The 16,876-nt window shown below is 36.8% G+C and overlaps 1 protein-coding gene across 6 annotated transcripts in view; it reads left to right on the top strand.

Moving 5' to 3' along the window:
• Positions 1–16,876, top strand: part of ERBIN (erbb2 interacting protein) — a 141,343-nt gene that overhangs the window by 60,215 nt on the left and 64,252 nt on the right. For all 6 annotated transcript variants that reach the window (XM_074385336.1, XM_039467565.2, XM_039467551.2 and 3 more), the window contains one exon: positions 1,705–1,822. In XM_074385336.1, coding sequence (XP_074241437.1) covers positions 1,705–1,822 — 118 coding nt within the window. The remainder of the gene's footprint in view (positions 1–1,704; positions 1,823–16,876) is intronic.

The following is a 16,876-nucleotide window of genomic DNA, read 5'->3' as shown; positions in this document are numbered from 1 at the left end:
CAAATTTTTTAAAGTTGATTTTTAAACGTATTTCTTTAAGTTAATTGCTTTAGTACTTGCGCAAATAACTTAAAATTTTGTATTTAATCTTAGTTGTATCCATTAAGGTAAATAAAGAGACTAAATAATTTCTGGAGTCAGTAGTTTTAACTAGACCAATAATTGAAATTAATGCTGTCTTTTTCTAGTTTTCATAAGACGTTAATGTGCATTGTTATAATTGAGGGTAATTGCCCTTTTAGTTACTATATTATAATTTTATTGTTAAATAGCTTTTTTGAATTCATACAGATAATGTTTTCCTCCATTTACAATTTGTTTGGAAAGATTCTGGAGGACTTAGATTTCTGAAGTCTAGTAACATAACGAATGGAGGGAGAAAGTTGGTTTATTGCCCTAAAACACCTTCTCTTATCACCTTGTTTGTTTGTTTTTTTAACTAAACTTTTTTCAGCATACTTTTTCTTCTTAAATCCCGGTCTCTCATTATCTTTTAACAATTTCCTCTCTCATTATCCTATACCAGTTAAATTGCTTTAATTGTTAAGATCTTTTGCCATTGAAACAGCAGTGTTTTTGAAACTATGGGTGGAGACCCATTGGTAGCTCAAATCAATTTAGTATGTGTGGGCAGCATTTTGGAAAAACGGACTGTAAATTTAGACTATGAGAATTAGGACCTATAGGACACTTAGGTAAGTTAGAATTTTCACATAAACAAGGAATAATTTGTTAGTGTCAGTATGTCCCGTATGATTTAAGTGTGTCCCTATATTTGTGGGATATACTTGTACTAAAAAATTATTTGTTGTTTATCTGAAATTCAAATTTAATGGATATCTTATATCTACTCTTACAACCTTAATTATAAAAAATAGGAAATAGAGTGTGTTATATATAGCCATTGTTTCATGAAAATATTTTAGATTTGTGTGTGTATACATACTGTGTGCAACAGTCTTTTTTCTGGTGGTCAGTAGTAAGCACATTTTGAAAGCCACTGCTATCCTAGGGGTTATCTTACGGAGAAATTTTTATATGGCTTTGGATAAAAATTAAAGGTTGTTGGTCACATGTTTATGAACTAGAAACCTCGGTTGTGTTAGGGTAATTTACTGTTCTTCCTTATGTGTTGTTTTTCATCAGGCAATTTATCTTCCTTAGCCAGTTCTAGAGAATATGGAAGACCAAAATTGGTCTCCTTCTCTAATCACCACCATTAGAGTATTGGTTTAGGAGTTTTGTTGAAAAGAGAAAGTCGTGCTGTAACAGTGCAAATAACTGAATAATTTATGTCTTATCATTGCTAATACTTTAACATTTTTAGAAGAATGCTCTTCTTAAATAGGGCTTTCATTTCAGAATAAAGTTACTTGAAAGCCAACTCCAGAGTTTATCACATTTAATAGCCACTTTTTTTGTTACTAACTCAACAGAGGATATAGCCATATACTTATTTTCACTAAGTGCATTTTACATAAGATAGAAGTATGAAGATATAAATTAATTTGAATGGTTCAGTTGTATTCATATCCGTAATAGCATAATCAGAACAATGAGACATCTTTCCTGGTATTAGTGTAGATGTTATAACTCACTCAGTTTTAATATGGCTAATTTTATTTACGTGTATAAAAGTTAGTACATGAAATATTTAACGATATATGTATATAACTGACTTTCTTTCTTCCCTTTTTTCAATAGCAACTTTTTAACTGTCAGTCTTTACACAAACTGAGTTTGCCAGACAATGATTTAACAACGTTACCAGCATCCATTGCGAACCTTATTAATCTCAGGGAACTGGATGTCAGTAAGAATGGTAAGGTTTTTTTGCCCACAACTTTTTGTACTTGGGAACATGTTTCATTACTAGGATTTCTATTGCGTTTTCCAAAAGTAAAAATATAAAAATAAGTTAAATCTAATGTATTAATACTAAATTCATCTAAGAATACGTTGGTTTTATGTAAATACATTTGCCCCACTTTAAAGGTTTTACACCCGTTTTGTATCGAATACGGTAAAATAAAATGTTACAGCCTTGGCTTGGAATTCGTTTATGTACATATAAAATTCGCAATAGCTTAAAGCATGTGGAGAATAAATTTAAGGGCTTTTCATTTACATTTTTAATTGTGGCCATCATGTTGCAGGATAGATCTCTTGTACTCACTTCTCCTGTCAAACTGAAATTTTATATCCTTTGAACAACATATTCAAATCCTCCATCCCTGCTTCCCCATCCCCAGCCCCTGGTAACCACCATGATACTCTGCCTCTGCAAAATTCCATTTGTAAGTAAGCTTTTTTTTTTTTTAAGAATCTTAAGTACATTTTATTAACAATTTATCCCTTTGATAAGATTATGCTTCAAGAGGCTTTTAATGCCATTGACATAAACTGTACACATTATACAAAAACAAGAAAATCACAACAAAAAAATCAAGGTGAGCAAAACCATTTGGGGACAAATCTTATTTAAATTATACACAACTCAATGAAATATTCTTACAGAAAAAATATAAATACTTTTTCTATGTTACAGTTATACAATATAAATCAGATTTCAGTGTCTGTTCAGTGACCTACAAACATCAGAACCTCCAAATATGTAGCAGCGTTATTACTAAATAAAAAGAAAATCACGTGGTTAGAGAGCATTAAGTCTGAGATTTTTTCATAATTCCTTACCACTTTTCAAAACTAATTTACACCATTTGTTTTACAATGCAGCTTTAGGGCTTCTTTTTTCTCTGTCTCTAACCTGCTTTACTTAACATAATATGCTCCAGGTTTCCCTATGTTATTGCAAATTAACAGAGTTTTCTTCTTTTTAAAGGCTGAATAGTACTCCATTGTGTAACATATTTTCTTTATTCATTCATCCATTGATGGACACTTAGGTTGACTTCTTGTCTATTGTGAATAGCACTAAAATTAACATGAGAGTGTAAATATTTCTTCAGCATACTTATTTTATTCCCTTTGATACATATTCAGTAGTGGGATTGCTGAATCTTGTGGTAGTTCTCATTTTTTTGAGGAACCCCAAACTGTTTTCCATAATGGCTATACTAATTTATATCCCCAGTAGCAGTGTGCAAGCATTCTCTTTTCTCCACATCCTTGTCAGAATGTATCTTTTGTCTTTTTTACTCATTCTAACAGGTGTGAGGTCCTATCTCACTGTAGATTTAATTTGCATTTCCCTGGTGATTAATGATGTTAAACATTTTTCATATATCTGTTGGTCATTTGTGTCTTCTGTTGAGAACTACCTATTCAGGTCATTTGCCAGTTTTTAAGTCAGGCTACTTGTTTTTTTGTTACTGAGATTTTTGAGTTCCTCGTATTTTGAATACTAACCCCTTATCAGATGTATAGCTTGCAAACATTTTCTCCCACTCCGTAGGCTGTTTCTTCTTTGGCTGTACAGGAGCTCTTTTGTGTGAGGTGATCTCATTTGTCTGTTTCTGCTTTTTTTGCCCATGTTTTTGGGGTAATATTTAAAAAAAAAATCATTGTTCAAGCCATTGCCAAGCTTTAGAATGTCATGGAGCTTTTCTCCTATATTTTCTTCTAGTAGTTTTATAGTTTCAGGTGTTATAGTTAAGTCTTTTATCTGTTTCGAGTTGATTTTTTATGTGGCGTAAGATAAGGGTTTAGTTTCATTCTTCTGCATGTGGGTGTCCAGTTGTCCCAGCACACTTTATTGAGGAGACTGTCCTTTACCCATTGTGTATTCCTGGCACCTTTGTCAAAAATTGACAAAATGCATGGATTTATTTTGGGGCTTTCTATTCTTTTCCATTGGTCTGTGTCTGTATTCCCGTCCTTACTATGTTGCTTGATTATGATTGCTTCGTAGCGTATTTTGAAGTCAAGTGTGATGCCTGCAGTTTAGTTCTTTTTGTTCACCATTGCTTTGGGTATTCAGTCTTTTGTGGCTCCATAGGAATTGTAGGATCGTTTTTTCCTTTTTCTAAGAAAAATATCATTGGAATTTTGATAGGGATTGGGTTGAATCTATAGACCACTTTGGGTAATACAGACATTTTACAATATTGATCTTCAAGTCCATGAACAAAGGATATATTTCCATTTATTGTGCTGCCTCAATTTTTTTTCATCAAATGTTCTGTAGTTTTGAGTGTGTTTGTCTTTTACCTCTTTTGTTAAATTTATTTCTAAGTATTTTATTTTTTTTGGTAGCTATTATAAATGGGATTGTTTTTTCTCTTTTCTTTTTTTTTGAGACAGAGTTTCTCTCGTTACCCAGGCTGGAGTGCAATGGCGCGATCTCGGCTCACAGTAACCTCCGCCTCCTGGGTTCAGGCAATTCTCCTGCCTCAGCCTCCCGAGTAGCTGGGATTACAGGCACACACCACCATGCCCAGCTAATTTTTTTTTTGTATTTTTAGTAGAGATGGGGTTTCACCCTGTTGACCAGGATGGTCTTGATCTTTTGACCTTGTGATCCACCTGCCTCGGCCTCCCAAAGTGCTGGGATTACAGGCTTGAGCCACCACGCCTGGCCTGGGATTGTTTTCTTAATATCTTTTTCATATAGTTTGTTGTTAGTATATAAAAATGCTACTGATTTTTGTATGTTGATTTTGTATTTTGCAACTTTACTGAATTTATTCTGTTTGTTTGTTGGAGTCTTTAGGGTTTTCTATATATAACATTCTGTTGTCTGCAAATAGGGACAATTTAGTTTCTCCTATTCAAATTTGGAATCCTTTTATTTCTTTCTCTGAGTAAGACTTAAGTACAACATTGAAAAGAAGTGGCAGGAATAGGCATCCTTGCCTTGTCCCAGATTTTAGAGGAAAAGCTTTCAACTTTTTTTTTTTTTTTTTTTTTTAATGGAGATGGGGTTTCACCATGTTGGCCAGGATGGTCTCCATCTCTTGACCTCATGATTCGCCTGCCTTGGCCTCCCAGAGTGCTGGGATTACAGGCGTGAGCCACAGCACCTGGCCAGCTTTCAACTTTTCATTAAGTATGATGTGAGCTGTGGCTTTGTAACATATGGCCTTTATGGTGTTGATGTGCTTTCCATCTATACCTGATTTGTTGAGAGTTTATTATGAAAGGACGCAGAATTTTGTCAAATGCTTTCTCTGCATTCACTGAGAGATTTTTTTCCTTCCTTCTGTTAATGTGGTATATCACATTTATATATATGTTGAAATTATTAACAAGGCTAAGTAGTCTTGTTTAGTGTGTTTAGTTTGATATTTATTGAGAAAAGTATGGGAGATATATTTTAAAATGTTAAGTCCTTACCTCAGAAGGAGAGAAAAATCAGCCCTTGAAATTTTAGAATGAGCATATCTTTCTTTTATAATTACAAAAGAGAATCGTGTGAGGATAAATTTTAAATGGTCTGAGCAAATATAGGACTTTCAGTAAACACTAAATGCTGTCATATTTAAATAATACTTCTCATAAGAATTGGGGGAAAAAACTTTATGAATAAGGCCCACCAAGTTAGTACAGCAGTGCCAGCAAGTATGTAGTAATCATATTCCACAGCCCTTAGCTCCAAAGTCAGTCTTTGTCCTAGTGCTGTGAGTATCCAGAAGTAATCCTTCCTAAATTTTAGGACTTACTATGAACCATTTTAGGGCTTATTAAAAGTCATCTTGTTTTCACGATTAACAGTTAACTTTGGCAAGCTAATTAACCAGGTGTCTGTCTACACACACACACACACACACACACACAAACACACACAGTTATGTTGGCTCACACCTGCTGGGAGGTTGAGGCAGGCAGATCAGTTGAGGTCAGGCGTTCAAGACCAGCCTGGCCAATGTGGCGAAACCTCATTTCTACTAAAAGAGAGTAGTTAATTTTTAATACAAAAATTAATCAGGTGTGGTAGCTTACGCCTGTAATCCCAGCTACTCGGAAGGCTGAGGCATGAGAATCGCTTGAACCCTGGGAGGTGGAGGTTGCAGTGAGCCGATATTGCAACATTGCGCTCCAGCCTGGGTGACACAGCAAGACTCAAAAAAAAAAAAAAAAAAAAAAAAAAAAAAAAAAATATATATATATATATATATATATAAAATCTATTTACTAAATTCTATTTATTTTAGTTTCACGTCGTTGAAATGTATGTTTTGTAGGATTAAGATCAAATTAACACTTCTGTTTTAAGGAATAAAATCTGTTTTAAGGATTTATGATTTACTTATATCCATCCTAGGTTAAGGTGAAGTTTTTAGTGGTTATTTGACTTTCAGTTAACAATAGCTAATAAATTTTAGCTTTAAAGGTAGTACTGTATTTTATTTTATCTTTTACTATTGAGCTGTTTAACTTTAGGACTATTTGTATTTTTAATAAATTTATTATTTAATTTGTATTTAGATTAGATTTATTCATAGTGATGTCTTGCTTTTTGTCTAGCTATCTTAAAAATTTTGGGCTGGGCACAGTGGCTGACACCTGTGATCCCAGCACTTTGGGAGGTCAAAGTGGAAGGATCTCTTGAACTCAAGAGTTTGAGACCACCCTGGGCAACATAGCAAGACCTGGTTTCTACTAAAAATCATAAACTTAGCTGGGCATGTGGCATGTGCCTGTGATTCTGACTACTTGAGGCTGTTGTGGGAGGACTGCCTGAGCCTGGGAAGTTAAGGCTACAGCAAGCTGTGATCATGCCATGGCACTCCAGCCTGGTAAATAGAGCAAGACCCTGTCTCCCCCTACCCCCCACCCCCCAAAAAAAAGAAAACCCAAATAAGAAACCTATGTAAAAGGTAAAAGAACACCCATGGCTTGACCACTTTTAGCATTTTGTTATGTTTGTCTTATTTCTCTTTTTCATGTACGTGAATTTAGATATGTTCAAGAAAAAGATACATGCATATCATTGCTTATATAAAATGTCTTTTTGGCTGGGTGCAGTGGCTCATGCCTGTAATCCCAGCACTTTGGGAGGCCAAGGCAGGAGGATCACCTGAGGTCAGTAGTTCACAACCAGCCTGGCCAACGTGGTGAAAACCCATCTCTACTAAAAATACAAAAAATCAGCTGGGAATGGTGACAAGCACCTGTAATTTCACCTACTTGGGAGATTGAGGCAGGAGAATTGCTTGAGCCTGGGAGGGGGAGGTGGCAGTGAGCTGAGATCACAACATTGCACTCCAGTCTAGGTGACAAGCGTGAGAATCTATCTCAAAAAAAACCAAAAACAACTTTTTGCTAAGTTGTAGGCATCATGTCTTCACTCCTAAATGTAGGAATATGTATCCCCTAAGAACAGGGAAATCGCAATAACTACAACATCATTATCACTCTCGAGAAATTTAATATCACGTTTTTCCTGTTGCCTAATAATGCCCTTTGAACTCTGTTGGTCCCTTCCCCATATCTCTCCTTCCAAGTTAAAGACCATGTAAAGCATTTAGTTGTGTCACTGGTTCCTTTAAATCAGGAACAGTTTATGTTTTTCATGACAGTTTTCATTTTTGAAGAGTTTAGATGAGTTGCCTTTTGATTTGTGTGACTTTTCCCTGCATGATTTTATTCAGGCTAAATGTCTACCATTTCAAGCTTTTCCTTGAGGGCAATGTGAAATTTGTGTTTCCATCCCTAGTACTTAGTATAGTGCCTGGTGGTGCCTGATAAATTCCAAGGTAAATGAACTTGATTACCATCCTGTCTTTACCTATGTGGATAGATAAATTAATCCAGAGTGTTATAGAATTATCATTTTAGAAGTCATATCTACCTTTTCATCCTAAAGGAGTATCTCTACATATGTTAACAGATAAATCAGTCTAAAGTATTATAGAATTCTAGAATTATTTTCACTTTAGAAGTCATCACATCTCCCTTTTCATCCTAAAGGAGTATCTTTCTGGTCTTTTTAAATGGGGGTTGTTAAGTCTAATATTCAAGTTTATTATAATATGCTAGGTACGGTTTTCAGATTCATTAGCTGTTGCGCCCTGTTTAGAAAGGAGTCAGGAAACTTGCGACATACTTTGTTATTCATCATATCATCAAGCTTTTGCTTTTAGGATTTTTGCTTTAAGGCTGTCATAGTTTCTGTTTTTTAGGTAGTTCTTTCAGTGTTTTTCAATTGGTAAGGTAGCATGGTTTAGGAATGTAAAGAAATGGCCTCTGTTCTTTGTTTATTGGTCCGGTTCTTACATTGTGGACTTAATCTAAATTTGTTAGTTCATCTGTGTGACTGTTAAACACATGAAATGGATCAGTCTAGGAAGTACATAATTTTAAGAGTTTTAATATTTGTATTAAGAAATTCCATTTTTTCTTTTACAGTCTGTGATAAAACTGGAATGTTAATTTGTTCTGAGTCTTATTTTGCTCTTTTCTTTCTTTTCCAAATTTTTAGTTTACTGTACATCTTTATTTTATTTTACTTAAAGTTTTGGGGGATACATGTGCTGAACATGCAGGTTTATTACATAGGTATACATAGGCCATGGTGCTTTGCTGCACGTATCAACCCATCATCTAGGTTTGAAGTTTCACATGCATTAGGTATTTGTCCTAATGCCTTCTCCCTCCTTTCCCCTCACTCCCTGTCAGGCCCCAGTGTGTGATGTTCCCCTCCCTGTGTCCATGTGTTGTCATTGTTTAACTCCTACTTAGAAGTGAGAACATGCAGGCTGGGTGCGGTGGCTCAAGCCTGTAATCCCAGCACTTTGGGAGGCCGAGGCGGGTGGATCACGAGGTCAAGAGATCGAGACCAACCTGGTCAACATGGTGAAACCCCATCTCTACTAAAAATACAAAAAATTAGCTGGGCATGGTGGCACGTGCCTGTAATCCCAGCTACTCAGGAGGCTGAGGCAGGAGAATTGCCTGAACCCAGGAGGCGGAGGTTGCGGTGAGCCAAGATCGCGCCATTGCACTCCAGCCTGGGTAACAAGAACGAAACTCCGTCTCAAAAAAAAAAAAAAAAAAGAAGTGAGAACATGCAGTGTTTGGTTTTCTGTTCATGTTTTAGTTTGCTGAGGATGATGGTTTCCGGCTTCATCCATGTTCCTGCAAAGGACATGAACTCATTCTCTTTTTATGGCTGCATAGTATTCCATGGTGTATATGTGCCATGTTTTCTTTATCCAGTCTATCATTTATGGGCATTTGGGTTGGTTCCAAGTTTTTGCTATTGTAAATAGTACTGCAGTAAACATACGTGTGCTTTTTTTTTTTTTTTTTTTGTGAGAGAGAGAGTCTCGCTGTGTTGCCAGGTGCCAGGCTGGAGTGCAGTGGTGCGATCTCAGCTCACTGCAACCTCTGCCTCCCAGGTTTAAGCAATTCTCCTGCCTCAGCCTCCCGAGCAGCTGGGACTACAGGCGCGTGCCACCACGCCCAGCTAATTTTTGTATTTTTTAGTAGAGACGGGGTTTCACTATGTTGGCCAGGATGGTCTTGATCTCTTGACCTTGTGATCTGCCTGCCTCAGCCTCCCAAAGTGCTGGGATTACAGGGGTGAACCACCACGCCCGGCCTGCATGTATGCTTTTCAAAGTTAAGAAAAGTTCTCCAAGCTGCTATCCCAAGATGTTGCAAATAGCACCCAGTATTAGAGAAATTATCTGTTGTTGCATTCAAATGGCTTTTCTTGTATGAAAGACTGAGATGATGATTAAGACATTCTGTCAAAGTGGTTGATGGGAAAAGCTGGTGGGGAGGGGAGATAAAAGAAAAACTGTGTAAGCTATTAATTCTCTTATATGAACATACTGAATAAAACGCCAAAGATTACAAGGCAGAAAAACCAGAAAAAGTAGCTCAAGTCTTTCTGTCTAATATGGGAATACTAGCGAGGTTAACCAAGGTCTTTCTTTTTAGTTGACTCAAAAAACCCAGGAAGAGTGAATTGAAAGCTTGTGGTCAAAGCACAAAGCAGTTCTTTGAACCTGAGAAAATCTGATGATTGGGGAGAAACTAGTGGAAAAGGCTTTTCACATTAAGCTAAAAGAAGTTAAATTGAGGCCGGGTACAGTGGCTCATGCCTGTAATCCTAGCACTTTGGGAGGCTCAGGCGGGTGGATCACTAGGTAAGGAGTTGAAGACCAGACTGGCCAACATGGTGAAACCCCGTCTCTACCAAAAAATACAAAAATTAGCTGGGTGTGGTAGCTCATGCCTGTAATCCCAGCTACTTGGGAGGCTGAGGTAGGAGAATTGCTTGAACTGGGACCTGGGAGGCGGAGGTTGCAGTGAGCCGAGATCGCGCCACTGCACTCCAGCCTGGGCTACAGAGCGAGACTCCATCTTAAAAAAAAAAAAAAAAAAAAGACGAAGTTAAGTTGATTGAGAAGATATTACAGATTGATGGAGAAGTTACGGTTTTTTGCTCTTGTGTTTTAAATTTCTAAAATTACCATTTTGCTTTGTAGTTAATGGTGTTTGAGCTTAGCTCTTTTAATAAATCACTTTATTTAAGATAATGAAAGAAGAAAAACCAGGTTTTACACTGTCCTAAAGCTTAGTGTTTAGACTGATGATTTCTGGCCACTGCCAAGTGTTTATATAAATGTAGACTGTTAACTAGAGTGTGCACTCATTTGTGCCCTATCATAGCATAGGCCTTATTACTCATTGTGTTATGTCTGGTCTAAACAATAACATCTAGTATCCTCTGAAAGCTGTCATCATTTGAGTTTGCAATTTGCAGTTAGTTTTGACCAGAACTCAGTGTTTTATTCTGTAGTATGGTAATAATTGCCTTTGGAGTGCAGGAGCAGTAAGGGACTTCTGTTGACTTAATTCAACAACTGGGACAGTGGGATGTTGACACCTGCCTGGCAAAGACCGCCAGTTTAACAATTTGGATTTACTACTTTATAGTGAGCAAAAACTCATGTTATTGGGATTCTTGAGGGTCACAGAAGGTGTAAAAAAGAAAAAAGACATAAAGGATTTGGGCTTTTCTTGGTGATACTGGGAAAGTTTCAGATAATAAGGCTTGCCCTGGATGGGATGCTGTCAAGAACTGGAGTAATTCTGTGATCAGATAGCTTAATGTTATCTGTAGGGAAGTTGCTTAGAGTACAACTAAAGCTGTAATCAGTAAATAATATATCAGTCACTTATTATCTAGGAAAAGGGGCTGTTTAGTATTTTTTGGCTTGGACAATAAGCATGTTTTGTCTTTTTTCAGACATGATTATAAATTTGTTTTTGTCTTGATATGTCATCGTTAAAGAATGGCGTGGTGTGATATTGATGTTCTGTGAAATAGTTTTGTTCAATAGGAGAATCTGAATACCAGGGCTTGTTTGTAGTAAGACCAAGGACTAGCTCCTAGGTGTTGGGAGGAGTTTTCTCTTTTTCAGAAGTTAAGAGAGTTAGTTCTTCTGTAACTAAATGAGAGTGATTTGAAGAAGACAACTGTGTTTTATGATACCTAATCTAGTGCTTCATTTTACGTTTGAATGGCAGTCTTTTTCTTTTCTTTTCTTTTTTTTTAAAGAGGCAGCATCTCGCTCTTTTGCTCAGGCTGGAATACGGTGGCATGATCATAGCTCATTGCATCCCAAACTCCTGGGCCCAAGGGATTCTTCCACCTCAGCCTCCTGAGTAGTTGGGAGTACAGCTGTGCACCACCAGGCTTGACTTATTATTTTTTAATTTTTTTTTTTTTTTTTTAGAGATAGGGTTTTGTCATGTTGCCCAGGCTGGTCTTGAGCTCCTTGCCCTCAAGCAATACTCCTAATACTTCTGCCTTGACCTCCCAAAGTGGTGGGACTATAGGCATGAGCCACCCTGCCTGGCCAGCAGAATTTTCTTACTAAAATAGTATATATCAAAGAAGCAGTGTTATATTTTGAAGTTGTAATAATGAGAAAAGAACAGATAGTTGACGCTGTTAGAGAATTAAGAAGTAATTTGTGATGAAATTCAGTCGTGTGTGTGTGTGTGTGTGTGTGTGTGTGTGTGTGTGTGTGAGAGAGAGAGAGAGAGAGAGAGAGAGAGAGAGAGATAGTTGAGACAGAATCTTGCTCCGTCACCCAGGCTGGAGTACAGTGGTGTGATCTCAGCACACTGCAGTCTCCACCACTCGGTTCAAGTGATTCTCGTGCCTTAGCCTCCCACCTGTAACTGAGACTACAGGTGCGGGCCACCACACCTGGCTAATTTTTTTGGATTTTTTTTTTAGTATACATGGGTTTTTGCCATGTTGGCCAGGCTGTTCTCGAACTTCTGACCTCATATGATCTGCCTGCCTCAGCCTCCCAAAGTACTGGTATTACACACGAGAGCCACCACGCCCTGCCCGTGTACTTTATATATAAGGATAAAATGAGCCATCTTTGGAGAGTAGGTAACACAATTGTTGAGGGTAGGCCTTGAGCAAGAACTTGAAAAAGCCATGTGGATAACTAACGTAAGGATGTACCAGAAGCTATTTTGTAAGGTGCAGGTGTCTATAGCATGTGTGAGGACTATTGTTCCCAGGGCAACTAAAACATTTAGGGTAAGCAAGATGGGAGTGCAATAGAAATAGAAGCCAGGGAGGTAGGAATTTGGAGAAGCAGCTAATGAAGGGCCTTGGAGGCACTTTGACATTTACTGTCAGTAAAATAAAGTTACTTGGAAAGTTTTGAATAGATCATTCAGAGCATGATGTGACTTGTGTTTCAAGTTTACTCTAGCTATGTATATAGACAGGGTCTGTGGGCATATGGGTGAAAACCATTTCAAATGCTGTTTCAGTCATCTGAGGTGATAGTGTTGGAAATAATGAGATGAGGACATTCCCTGGATATCATTCAAGGTGGAATTGACAGCAGTTCATGATAGATTGGATGTGGGATGTGGGAGAAGAGTCAAGGATGCTCTCATTGATTTTGGTCTTGCCCTTGGAAGGGCAGAGTTGCCATCAGCTGAGATGTGGAAATCTGTGAGAGTTATAATTTTTAGTGGAACAAATCAGGAGCTCAGTTTTTTTGAGATCTAGTTGTTCATAGGGATCTGGAGTTTAGTCAAGAGAAAAGCTGCGCTAGAGATACATCTTTGGGAGTTGTCACCATATGGACATTTAAAGCTTTGGATTAGATGCATTTGCCAAGGACGTGAAAATGAATCAAAAGAAGGCTAAAGAATGAGCCCTTGTTGGACCCCAACATTGAACAGATCTGGAACAGAGGAGAAAGTACAAAAGCTACCGAGAAAGAACACTGCAAATGTACGTGGGAGAAGCTAGTCAAGTAGAAATGTTTGTTTTCCTTACTACCTTTTAGTCTTAGTATCTGAGTTACATAGCAGTTTCTAATACTAACACCTTTGCTGAATAACTTTGAAGACAGGTAATTTCAGCTTGGGATAGGTCGAGTTTGAGGCACCTGAACAAAATATAATGGGCATTTGAAAATTCTCAGCAGCAGCTAAAGAAGTAGGTGGGAACTGGAGATAACAGATTTAGAACCTAGGAATGTATATGGTAGGAATTAAAGTCAGACTAAACACATTGCTAGCAAATTTCAAAAGTAACAAACCACTGTTTCAAAACTGTTTGCTTAGGGCAGAATGCTACTGTGTATCTGAAAAACAATAATTATTTAGAATTTATAATTTTACAGGCATTTGTGGAGTACTTTTTATTAATGACATGCTATGGAATAAAGTACTTTAAAATATAAAAATATGAAGTATTCATTTGTATTTGTGGGAGATGATGCAAGCATTAATTTCCATTAAATAATACTAAGCTAATAAATATATTATGTGAATTAAATACAATATTTATAACTTAAAACTCTTGAAATTACTCTCCATATGGGATTTTAGATCAGTAGAACATATTATATGGTCTTAGGTCTTTTTCTCTTTAGATAGACTTTATCACATACTAAAAATACTGTAACTCCTAGAAATAATATCTTTACTTGGCTATTTCAAAAATACTTTATAGATTTTAATAAAAACCAATAAAGATGAGATATTTAGCAAAATTTTAAAATGAATTGGGATGCCAGTGAGAACAGTATAAAATGTTTTCCTGCCCCACCCAAACGTGGAATGTTTCACTTTTTAAAAAGTATATATTAAGAATTATATACCACAACCAAATCCATTCCATGTATTCAAGGTTGAATCATTATTTGAAAGTCAGTGTAATCCACCACATCAGTAAACATGTAATTAACTCAGCAATTCCAGTCTTAAGTATTTACCCAAGAGAAATGCAAACATTTTCACAGAATGACTTTAAAAGAAACACAAAAATGTTCAGTGTGACTTGTTCATAGTAATTCAAAACCTCCTCTGCTTACTTTGTAACTCTACAACTGTACATTGGCCCTGGAGCACCATACATACCCTAGAATTGTAGCCCCACTGCTACCAGTTACCATTACATGCTCTCCGTAGACTCTGCAGCAGCAGACACTGCCTTTTCATTTAAAAAATATTTATTCAGTTCAGCAAAGCGGTGGGTGCTCTTGTAATATATTAGAGACACCATTTTAATGCATTCTCAGTGGAATGATCACTTAAAGACAATTGTTCATCAAAGAACTAATAAAGACTTCACTCCTAAGGAAAATGTTCAGTAACTTAAAGTATTTTATATGTAAGTGAACGAGAGAAAAGAAAATGGTAGGTAAGTGAAATTCAGCAAACATTTGTTGTACAAAGATACAATGTACTAGTTACCTGTACTTAAAGTAGAGAATTGAGTCAATCTAAATAAAACCTGCTAGTAATAATACAAAGAGTACACAAGTACTACAAAATAATTCATTGTATAAATGCCCTAAAATGTATAATTGAAGTTTTTGGAGAGTTAGATTTCATTGAGTTTAGAAATCAGGATAGGTTTTCAGAAGATTCTTCTGGTTTTACTGGGAGGAAGAGCATTCTAAGTAAAAAGAATGTCTTCTAGATCAGTGTTAATTTGGGGGCTTGCAATAGGATTGGCAAGTTTATTTTACCAGTAAGAAAATTCCCATCTCCCGTCTACAAAAGAAACATCTCTCATATTCCTATTTTGTCATCTTTTTGTTAAAAATGATTTTTTCCACTTAAAAGGGGAAGAATGAATGATACAAAGCTACTAAATTTTGAAAGAGGTTAAATGAAAAATAAATTACCAAAATCAATGCAAGAAGTAGAAAACTGAAAAGGCCAGGGAATGCAACATTAAATGGAAGTAGTAGTTAAAAAAAAAAAAGAAATTCCAGTTAAAAATTCTATGTTTAGCATTTCGAACAACCACCAGACTATTTTCCATAGTGCATATATCAGTTTGCATTCTTTTTTTTTGAGACGGAGTTTCATTCTTGTTACCCAGGCTGGAGTGCAATGGCACGATCTTGGCTCACCGCAACCTCCGCCTCCTGGGTTCAAGCAATTCTCCTGCCTCAGCCTCCTGAGTAGCTGAGATTACAGGCACGCGCCACCATGCACAGCTAAGTTTTTGTATTTTTAGTAGAGACGGGGTTTCACCATGTTGACCAGGATGGTTTCGATCTCTTGACCTCGTGATCCACCCACCTCGGCCTCCCAAAGTGCTGGGATCACAGGCTTGAGCCACCGCACCTGGCTCAGTTTGCATTCTTAACAGCAATGTGTGTAGTTCCCAGTTTCTCAACATACTCACAAACACTTGTTACTTTCACATATTCCACTTATTTGTTAGGTCTCATGGATTCTTAGTCTTCCTTTAGTTACTTCCTCAGTCTTCCTTTGTCTTTTTTTTTTTTTTTTTTTTTTGACCTTGATAGTTTTGAAAATTATTGGCCATTTATTTAATAGAATTTTTACTTTATTTGGATTCATTTGATGCTTGCTTATGATTAAATTCATTTATATGTTTTTGGCAAATATATGTCCAAAGTGATGTTACTGTTTCTCAGTACATCTCAGATTAGTTGCCAGATGATGATGATGATAACTGATAATGCCAACTTTGAAGCAATTTTTAAGGTTAAGGTGGCGCTTGTCAGATTTCTTTACTGTAAAGTGAATTTTTCCTTTTTAATTGCTAAGTGTTTTGTGGAAAGAATGTTTTGAGTCTCTATTAATACCCTGTTGATCATCATACTTTTACCCCCTAGTTTCAGCATCCATTGATGAGTTTTGACTGAAACAGTTACTACTGTGCCATTTCCTATTTGGTGGTTTTGCATCATTCATTTTTCATCACCTGACATTCTATATATGTTACAGTGGTAGACTTAGTGATGAAATTGAAAGGGTCTGAGGCCGGGCGCGGTGGCTCAAGCCTGTAATCCCAGCACTTTGGGAGGCCGAGGCGGGTGGATCACGAGGTCGAGAGATCGAGACCATCCTCGTCAACATGGTGAAACCCCGTCTCTACTAAAAATACAAAAAATTAGCTGGGCATGGTGGCGCGTGCCTGTAATCCCAGCTGCTCAGGAGACTGAGGCAGGAGAATTGCTTGAACCCAGGAGGCGGAGGTTGCGGTGAGCCGAGATTGCGCCATTGCACTCCAGCCTGGGTAACAAGAGCGAAACTCTATCTCAAAAAAAAAAAATAAAAGAAAGGGTTTGAAATGGTTCTCTAATGACAATTCCGTTAATCATATCATGTTAATGGAGCAATAGGCTTTACAAACACAGGCTATATAAAATTCATTTTTGGAATGTTTTTTAAAAATGTTATTAATTAGCGTTCCTTTAGTCTAGATTAGAACAGTGCTTCTTAAAGTTGATCTGTGGACCAGTGGTAGTCCACAAATTATTTGTTACTTTATTTTGGCTGTGATAATTTTAGGGAATGAGTAAATGTTCAGAATCTTTCACTGTAGTTGGGCATTATTTTAGTTGTACAGTATTTTGTAAATGTATTGGTCCACAACAGATTGGAAAATTTAAAAACCGTAATCCTTTACCTCATTTGTCTTGAA

Source organism: Saimiri boliviensis, chromosome 1 (assembly GCF_048565385.1).
Source record: "Saimiri boliviensis isolate mSaiBol1 chromosome 1, mSaiBol1.pri, whole genome shotgun sequence".
Classification (NCBI taxonomy): Eukaryota; Metazoa; Chordata; class Mammalia; order Primates; family Cebidae; genus Saimiri; species Saimiri boliviensis.
This window is presented reverse-complemented; position numbering and strand designations above follow the sequence as displayed.